This window comes from Condylura cristata, unplaced genomic scaffold (assembly GCF_000260355.1).
Source record: "Condylura cristata isolate star-nosed mole 26May11 unplaced genomic scaffold, ConCri1.0 scaffold00001, whole genome shotgun sequence".
Classification (NCBI taxonomy): domain Eukaryota; kingdom Metazoa; phylum Chordata; class Mammalia; order Eulipotyphla; family Talpidae; genus Condylura; species Condylura cristata.
In genome coordinates this window covers 47,075,930-47,086,538 of record NW_004567102.1, presented here as the reverse complement: position 1 = coordinate 47,086,538, position 10,609 = coordinate 47,075,930, and the positions used below count along the sequence as shown (strand labels likewise).

The 10,609-nt window shown below is 30.3% G+C and overlaps 1 protein-coding gene across 2 annotated transcripts in view; it reads right to left on the bottom strand.

Moving 5' to 3' along the window:
• Positions 1-2,389: 2,389 nt before the first annotated feature.
• The window catches only part of GRIK2 (glutamate receptor, ionotropic, kainate 2), a 567,868-nt gene continuing 559,648 nt past the window's right edge, over positions 2,390-10,609 (bottom strand). The window contains exons 17-18 of one of the 2 annotated variants that reach the window (XM_004673729.2): positions 6,469-6,603; positions 2,390-4,049 (exon numbers count right to left, since the gene is read on the bottom strand). In XM_004673729.2, coding sequence (XP_004673786.1) covers positions 6,484-6,603 — 120 coding nt within the window. In that variant the 3' untranslated portion in view covers positions 2,390-4,049; positions 6,469-6,483. Of the gene's footprint in view, positions 4,050-6,468; positions 6,604-8,274; positions 8,362-10,609 lie in introns of those variants that run through there. The other variant, XM_012722222.1, reaches the window with a different exon arrangement.

Here is a 10,609-nt window from a genome sequence, read left to right as displayed (position 1 = left end):
AAGATCTGTAGTCAAAATAAGAACTCATATTCTCAAACATTTTGGCAGAAGTGAAAAACTCTGGAATATTTGGAAGATAAGAATAATGGAGATGAAAAAAGGGAGAGCAAAGTTAACAAGAGTCATTAAATTAACCTGCACCACTAACCCAGCCAACGAGAAACCCATATATATCACTGGAATATCCCAGATGCTAAGGGAAAAGATAAAATAATACTAAGAGAGGGGTCAAAGTAATCACCTACAAACAATCTGAAATTGGAATGATTTCAAATTTGCGACAATAGTCTGGAAGTAAGAAAGCAATGGAATAATGTATTCAAATTTATTCAGGAAAATGTGTTTCAATTTAGAACTCCACATCCAGCAAAAATATACCTGTTTTCTTATACACCTATTTATGAGTAAAATTAAACAATTTCAGGCATAAAATCCATCAAAAAATGGATCTTTGAAGGTATTCTTCTTTAGAAGCCACCAAAATTAGAGGGTGGAAAAGAAAAATAAGAAATGGGAGGCCATATGCTAGAGGCAACAGGATTCAACATGGTAGAGAGACTCATGGAATCATAAGAAAGTGAAAGGAGAAATCTCACAATAATTAATATTGCAGACACATAGTGGTGAATGTAACTCAAATTACCAATGCATCAATACTGCCATGACTTGTCTTCCCTGCCATGATGCCATCTTTTAAACCTGAGACATCATTCCCAGGTAAGCCTGGCCTATACTGTTACCTGTATTTTTTACTTTGACATAGACTGATATTGTGTTTGTTCCTGTTTCCTATGACAGTTGGATTCTCTGGTATAGAGTATTCTGCTTAACTTTGTGCCTGAGAATTGGAGGTGAATGAAAATAAGCCTGGCCTCTGAATATATATAGCAGCCTATCCCCTCGAGAACACTTTTCGTACACACTATATAACCAAATGACATCATTTTGTTAATATGCATGTTACCTAGCATTTTCTATATACCTGTTTTCTTATACACCTATTTGGATCACTTAGGTGTGGTATAAATGAATATAGCTCACTAGTGTTTCCATAGAAGCTACAGTTATTTATTTGTGTATCTGTGCCTTTATTTATTCACTTGAATAATAAACATTATTTTGTTGGTTAAAACAGTTGTTCTCTTCATGTTTTTTTTTCTTGTAATTTTAACAATGTTTACTTTAATAAAATTTCCTTTCCAGATAAAGAAGATAGTCTTCCATTGACTGAGTAATCAAGATTTTATTAAACCTTGAGTAATCAAGATTTCATTACAATTAACTAATATCCATATTTGCATAAGTTCCTAATATGTAAAGAATTATGCTTTGGCAATAATGCAGAAACCTTTCAGGAAAGGTATAAAGCATTATACATTGTTTACATATTTTATTAAATATCACTTATATATCCTATTAAATAAACTTAATTTTAGCAGGATTTTTATACTTTTCAAGACTTGTTAATTATTTCTGTAATATAATGATTGTCAAGATTTACCAAAAATCTAAACATAACAAGGAAGAACTAAAATTTTAAAAGTGGTTTAACATTTGACTATAACATTTATAAAAACATCCAAAATCTGAACATTTTTATGATATTAGTTTAGGCTTATTTGCCTCTAAATATGTTGAGATTTTTTAGCAGTGACCTGTGTATATAAATTTATAAAATTATATTTTGGGTAAGACTATTATTGAAATGAGCTTGAATTTAAAATAAATTTGTCTCTAGAAATTATGGAAACAATTGGGCATTTTTAAATTCAATTAGGTGTTTGCAATTTAATTAGGCAGCTACTGTGAGTTTAAAAAATTCTTCACCAAACTTTGCTATTTTGTTCAGGAATTGTAATAAAAATGGGTAATTATTTAATAAAATATATGATAGAACTTGTGGTATTAAAATAAAAAAAAGGATGTTAACATATAAAAACATTATTCTCTCTTGTTATTATTGAAACTATCTCTTCTCTTTTGCTGATTAGCAATGGTCAATCAATACACAAGGAATTCTTAAATTCAATATTAGTTGAAATTCAAATGCTTTTTCAGCAATCACTATACAGTCATACAAAACCTATGATAATAGCCTTCCCTGGAAATGGTAGTGTCATGATTGTTCCCTCTATGACATCTATGTTTCTCTGAATTGCCCTAAATCCACAGGTTCTATTGTTTATGTCAATCTATATTTTCCTACATTTGAGTAGCTCATCCCCTGAGATTTTTTTTCTCCTCTTCTTGACTTTTAGTTATGGGAAGTGGTCATTCTTGATGACCCAGAAATAGTCTTCCCTTAATTCAATGAGCATATTAGGCATTCACTTACACATTTACCCATACAGGAGAAAAATAAAAGTCAAAGATGAAAGTAAAATGGACATGATTTTAATGATTTTTTTTTTAATTTTGTGCATTGGATTCAAACAGCAAACTGTGTGCACTCAACTGTTATCACAATGTTGTCAAGATGTCTGTGTCTTTTACCATTTTACACACAATTGTTCATTACAGTATGTCATCAGCCTCGTGGAAACCAGGGGTGTGGCATGGTAAGCAGAGGTGGTAGTGCACCTAGCTTTTATATTATCTAACTTGAAAATATTTCTCTTCTATGATCCTTTTTTCTTGATAAAAATAGTTTTCACCAAACGTTGGTGGTGCACACGCACTACCATTCATGCTTGACATCACACCCCTGACAGGAACACGTGTTCTTATTTTGTTGATAAAAAGTATTACAAAAATTTCCATACAAAAACTATTTTCATAGAAATCTTGCATTTCCACAAATAAACCTGAACATTTTTTTGAAAAAAACTGCTCAAGAATTTTGTTCATTTAACATTGTGACTGTACTGATAAATGCAGTCCACTTCAAAGTTCTTCGCACTTATTTTTCTGTAGATGACCTTGCTCCTTTCACCGAAATCTGCCCAGGCTCCATTATGTCCATTTTATAGTAGGAACGAGGGTTTGGATTACCATAAGTGGATGTTAGCGTGAAAACTTCAGTCTTCTATATAACCGTCAATACTCAGTCCTCTTTTACAACTTAAGACAAAAAGCAAAACATCATCCTTTAAAACTCAGAATCTCTGAACCAACTGTTGCTTTTTTATTCTTGGTGTGGGGTTGGGGACAGAGAGCTGGGTAGGGAGGGTAGGTAGGGATCACATGTTATATTGCCTGTCTTGGTGTATTTAAAACCATTATTGCCTTAGTAACTGACATTTCTATCTCAATCAGTGACACAGACTGTCAAAAAAGAAAGAAAAACACTGATGAAGATCGTTTTTATGTCCACTTGCCATGAAATTCAGATTTGTTTTGCATTACATTTTTTCACATCCTATAAACACTTATCGTCTATCAGGTGATCATTATACTGAGTAGTAGGGGCTACTAACATCACCGCCTCTATTGTCTGGGTGTTCAGAAGACTGTACTGTTTCTTGTAATACTACAGTTTTTGCTGATTCCAAGTATTTTTATTCATAATAATTTTTTACTGGTTACCCTTGGGGCATTGATATTCCATCTCCTGGCAACAGTTGTACTTCAAAAGGAACCTGTAATTTCTTATTGGACTGCATTTGAAACCAGCCACAAAATGCCTATGTAACATTCACTCAGAAGAAGGGAGGAACCCATGATAAACAGTGTAACCCCGTGTAACTTGGTTGATCCATGATGCTTGTAAATCAAGTCTGATCATTGCAATTGCTTAGATCACAGAGTCTCTAGTTCATAGACACAGCGGCATGAGGTAACTCATTTTATTTTGCACAGGTTGCATATTTCCACAGGAAACATTCTCGCTAAATTGTTTGGAAAAAAAGACGACAGTTTGTGCTTGGGTGTTTGGTCTCCCAGCTTTATGCCATGGTTTCTTTACCTGGCAACCTTCTGTCGTTAAATGTGTGCATGTTGATAACTTCTTCTGTTTTCACAATAACTGGGGCCTGTGGCTTGTGTTTTAAGCGACGCTGACACTTCAGAGACATCCTCAGTTCTTCTACCATGGCGCTACAGAAGGATCTCTACAGGACACAGAAAGTGAAATATTACAAATAGATACAATGCAACTGTCCAGAGACAATATTCAAGTCATGTTCAAGGACTTGTCAGTATGACAGCTTTGAAGTTTTGGAAAATTTCATTTGAAAGGTTATAATAAATTGTTACAATTTTAGTACACAACACATGATATACTTCATTCAAGAGGATTAGTTTAAAGAAAATCTCCACCTGACATTGAAATAAGCTGCCAGCTACGAATGTATGTATTACATTCATATTGAATATAACTTCTAGATGTGAAACTTATTAGCATTATATGATATAAATCTACCATAAAATTTAAAAAAAACAATACAAACACATATACACAAAACTATAAACAGAAATCCACTCTTCAGATTAAAAGTAGAAATATACTATGCTTAAAATTGTAACATGAGGTATGCAAATTTTTTTAAACATGGATTCTTCATTGTGCATCTTAAAACAGAACAAAAATAGCAGTCACACAGTTAGACATAAAAATATGGAAAACTATTTCTGGTATTTATTATATTTTGTATGATTATGCCTATAAAATTATTGATGGTGATTACAAACAAATATGATTTAATCATGAAATGACAAACTGTAGCACATTAAAAGTCCATGAATATATATTAACTCTTTTATCATCGCTCATTTGATAGATAACTAATAGTTGGTGAATAATATGTCCTATGAGGAAAATGAAGTGACCCTATTGATATATTTTTATTGATTTCATTACATTTGCAATAGATTGGCTCTACATTCTGTATATCTAGGGTTTATTATTATACACTCAAAATTCATGTTACAAAGTCACATACACATATGTAAAACAAAATTTTGTTAATCTCCCTCACAGCTAATTGAGATAAATATGTGTTAGTTACAGATAAGTTAGATTCGTGAACCAGATATTTATACTATTTAAAATCAGATAGACTAAGACTTAGTATTATTGTGCAAAACCAAAAATGTAGAAAACAATAAAAATGTAAATGAATATGAAAACTTTACACAATTCCAAAAAATAACATGAAAAGTTAAGAAATAAATCTAATCAAATATACATGCCAACACTTTTTTTTTTTAAATGCCTCTGCTTCATTTATCAATTTAGGTTAATCTCCAAATACAAAATACAAATAAATTAATGACATGTCATTTAAAAATAATTGCATGTGTAGTTTGAATTAAGTAGGCAAAATTAAGAATGAATGTTCTCCAATAAACATCAGAAAATTAAGAAAAAATGTAGACCTATATGACAGAGAAAACTGTTTCAGAGAAAGTATAAGTCACTTTCTATAACTTGCACCTGAAATTCCAACAATATATCCTGACACAAACTTTTTTTTTTTTTTTATCCTTTCCCTAGTATCTTGTTCTTCTCTGGCTATGTCCTAATATTTTCTTTAGCAGTTTTCTTGTGATCTTCTATGTCTAGGTTATTGTTTCTAACTTTTCTCTCTCTCTCTCGTTTTTTTTTTCTTTTTGGTGCTCAATATTTACATTATCGTTAAATTCCATTACTTTCAGTCCAACTATCAGATATATTACCAAGATCAGATATTATCAAACATTTTATACCCATGCTCTCTTACCTTCTTGCCAAAAAAAAAAAAAAAAGTGAAACTGAAATCTTCCATTTCCCCTCATGATTGTTCTAATTGTTCTCTCCATTCCCTACACTTGCCCTTATTCTATTTTTCCATACACACTTCTCATTGCTTTGACCTCAAATATGTTCTCCTTTACTTTTTCTTGCTGTGTTACCTTGCTGAGTTCTTTCATCTGTCACATCAATCCAACTTTATCCTTTACCTCAGGTCATGATTCAAATTTTACCTTATCCAAGAATCTCTTCCCATTTGACCAAGCTCATTATTCTCACTCAGTCTAGTTTGATCCCATCAATATTTTTCAATCATTTTTTAAAAATCTGATCTTCAGGTCTGTATATTGTTTTCATAAGCAGAAATCCAATATTTATAGCACTGACTATATGTATGTGTTCTTGACATGTTGACTGAATTAACAATAGCTACAAAATACCCTAATGTTTTAATTTTTATTTTATGACTGTTCCTAATTTAATTGCTTTAGCATTCCCCCCCAGAAATTTAGTAAAAGGCATTGATATACAAATTATCTAATTAATCAGGTAAACCTTTGGTAATTGTTTAATAACATTAAATTACCAAAAATACTAATTTATTAGTCTTTGGATGATGATTAAATGCTTCACATAAATTCATGAATTTCCCATTAATGAGTGTTACGGCCATGCATTATTTATTATGTGTTAAATTATACAAACTGTAATTTGTGAATTATATTTCTACTAAAGGAGCTACATGATACCTGACAGTCAGTATATGGACACAGTGTTTCTTATTGCTTAATACCTACTATTAGATGTACTTATTAAGAACATGATGATAATGATGATGAAGATGGTGATGATGACAACACTGTAGAAATGGAAAAATCTGACTCCAAAAGGGGAAGGAATACATAGTCTTGAGGTAACTTAGTCTTGGCTATCTGTTGAAACATTTAACAGAACAATTGATTAGATAGTATAACAAAGTCAGATTTGATGCCATTGACACTTAAAAATGTTACAGGTGTAAATAATTTTGAATCATTGAAATCAGCTTTTATTTAAAAGGAATTAATTTTATAAACATTAAATAATTTGTAACTCTCACTGGACAAATTCAGTTTCTAGACATATAATTATATTAGTTTTGAAATAGAATAGGTATATCAACTAATTTTCATCCATGTAAGAGAACGATGTAAGCAACTGATTTTCTTAGGAAAAATATCTTAGAAATAATATAGCTATTCAAAAATAATATGATTCAATTTTATTTCTAGTTAGTTAAGGAATAAACTACATTTATATTCTATACTGTAAACTATGAATGCATTAAATATTTTCAAGCAATTTTTATTATATAAAATCTTTGTTGAGTTATATAAAATATAACCTCCCCCCAAATCCAAAATACCCATTTTATAATCTAAAAGGTTATATAAAATGTAAGTTAAAAACCTCTCCCCAAATCCAAAATACCCGCATATTTTATTATCTAAAATTTTGTAATCAAAATTTATAATTCTGTAAACTATACTTACAAATATAGAACCCTGAAAATTGTAAATGTGTAACTTCACTATTACCACTTTAGGCTTTATCTATTCTGCAAAGCAAATTGAAAATAAAAATATCAACAATCTAAGCAATGAATTGCCTTGAAATATGTCAAATTCCAATTTTCATTAACTTTTTTCCTCTTAATAAGTTATATATTGCAAGGTTTTTTTGCCATTATTTATGTTTATCTGAATAAAATGTTTTACCTTAAGTATTAATAAAGTCATTGAGACATTTGTTATCTTCTCACATTCAGAACACTTATAATCCATAAAACTATTAAAATCTTTAGGTTTAAAGCAGAGTTTGGAGTCAATAAAACAAATTAAAATAACAATGATATCATATAATACTGCTCACTTTTTGGTACAGGGATAATATCATTTTCCTTTTATAAAAGATTTAGAATGGAAATTCTATACCTTTACCTACATAAGAACCTAAAGTTGAAACTAGAGTTTGTTGTGTAGTAGTTGTTACTATGTTGTATGTTGTCAAAAAAGTTACTGATTTTAAATAAAGATCTAACTTGCTGCCATTTGATGGAAACAAATCATCTTGTCTACTTCATACATGATCGGAATCTTTTAAATCTTTTTATTGAACTATGGAATAAAGTTTTGAAATGCCAAAGAATAACTTAAAACCATTTCCTAGATACAATAAAGGAGAAAATGAGGGAGAGGAGGAGACAGGAAGGGAGGAGAAATAAAAGACGAAATGATAGAAATAGTGAGAATAAAGGGAGGAAAGAAAGAGGGAGGGAGGAAGAGGATGAGATAAGGAAAAAGAAAGAAAGGGAGGAAGAAAGGAACTCGAAGGAAAGCTGAAAAGGGAGAAGAAAGGAGGAAGAGGAGGAGAAAAGTCCAGGAAGCAGGGGAAACAAGAAACTAAACAAAAATATCTTGCTTTTCAAATCACTCTTATGGATAGAAACCCATAAATGTGTCATTAAATGAGGAAGTTTAGGGCGTAAACAACAACAAAAAATGTTTCTTCACATTAATATAACAGACTACAAAAAGAAAAAAGAAAGGCACAAGGATACTAACCATTATTAAAAACCTCTTTTAGTAAGTTTCAAAAGTTTACTAAACAGTGTCTGGATGGTAGGGTGGCACTAACCAAATAGAAGATTCCTGAAAACGAAAATTTAAATCTTTGAGCTGTTAGCAAGTATAATTACATTTAAATTAGTAAAACTCATTATAAAATTCACTGTATTTAGTGAGGCAAGCTGTATTTACACATATCTAATTCTTGAAACAGTGAAGTTCTGGAAACCTTAAATTATTAATTTAGCTGCATTTACATTGATTGTTTAAAAAAGTATTGTTGCTTTGGAATATAAGGTAACCATAGTAAAGTTCACAGATCTATGTTCTCAAGAATAGCTTTTTAATTTATATGTTTCTGTAATAATGTGACTGCATGTGGAGAGGCACAGAATTTTTAAAATATAAGAAACCTAGTGGTAAACATGTTCCACATTGAACACTAACATATTATTCATTTTAAGATAAATCTTTTATATGTAGCAAACTCTTTTTCAAAAACAGCAACTGATTCAAAAATAAACTGTTTTTTTTTTAAACCTTTGATGTTCATTAACTTATGTTGGATATAGTTAAATATATGCAGAGAGAGTCACATATTACCTGAACAAAAAATAATCATAAAATATTGTACATTGTTCTCAGTTTTGTATTTAACATCTATTTCTCAAGAGGGAACTACTTAATGTGTCTTGATGCCCTATTTTTGGTTGTATAAAATTAACTAAATGTCAATCCATGATTGACTATGAATAGTTTCCACCATTTTGCATACACTTCCAACTTTAAATCATACCAAAACATTTTTAAACAGTTCCAATCATATTTCATAACTCAGTGTTTGGATATGCTAGCAGAATTGAACCTAACTGTTTTGCTTTGTCTGTGTCATCTGCAGATTTTCTCAATTTATTTATGAATACCTAGTCCATTCTCAGGTACTTTCTAATTCCATATGTTGTAAATCCTTGGTTGTTGAATTCCAAATGATATCTATAGAGACAAATTCAAATAATCATTGTGGTCTTATCAAATATTTATCACATATTAGGTAAGATAATAACTAAAATGGCATACAAGGTATATAAAATGCAGTATTTAATATAAATATTGGCATATTAGAAGAGGAAAAGAAATAATTTATATGACCCATTCCTTTTTAACTGGCTGTCTTTTTAATTGGTAGTCTTTTAAAATTCAAGTTGCTAATGCTATGTATCAGAAGAATGAATTGACCTAGGAATATATGAAAGTAACAGTGAAGTAATGAGAGATGAAAAATAAATAGTTGAAACTTACATCAAAAATATCAAATAAGATTTTGATATTTAGTTTTGGAGCTACTATATTTTTTAAATGTCTGAATGATGTAAATAAATTGGGCAAAGAAGATATGTTTTTACATGTAGATTTGTTAGTGATCTACTGCATTTAGAGCTAGAAAACCTAACCCAGGAAAGTTATCTATCCAAGGTCAAGCATGTAAATATTATAAGAGGCTATTCTCTTGACTTCAAACCTATGAGTGCTTCATCATATTGTGCTGTCTCATTAGCAATAATTTGTGGTTCATCTAAGCCTTTTACTTAGAATTTGCTCCTAACAAATGATAATTTTATGAACCTCAATAATAAACTAGAAAGCAAAAATTAAAAGAACAAAAATTACATTTTTCCCAATGAATAAAATGACAAATCATCCTATGCTTCAGTTGGATTACTTTACAGTAAAAAACATAACCAAAGATGGAAATATTCTCAGAAACTTTGACTTCTGCAGAAAGAGTCTCATGATATCTTTATATTGAATTTTGCAACTACAATGAGACAGAGAAAAATGGGACTTTATACATTTTTACACTTCTACTTAAACTAGAAAAATCAGTAAATAAGATTTGACAAGCTTCAGCATCATTTAGTCAACAGGGCTGTGAAATGCTTTGTAAGAAAAAATATGTTAATCATCAACTACTTGCTAGGAGTAATGATGATGCATTTTCAACAAGACACCATGCATATTAATTCTCTTAATTTTTAAAACATTTTCATTTGGTTGTATTTGTAATCCATGTATTTATTTAAAAACATAGAAAAGTTTAGCACTTTTATCCAAGGTTATACAAAGTTGAAAACGATCGCAAGTCTTTTTGTTTTAAACCTCATGCTTAATGTGTAAGTAAGTGATAAATAGACAGTATTTGTAATCAAAGCACACAATCTATTTAGCTAATTCAAACTCCTAAGCCACACATTTTACCAATGAAACTTCAAGGAGAAACACTATCAAGAAAAACAATTAGATATTCAACCTCCACTTTGTGCAGTAACATGTA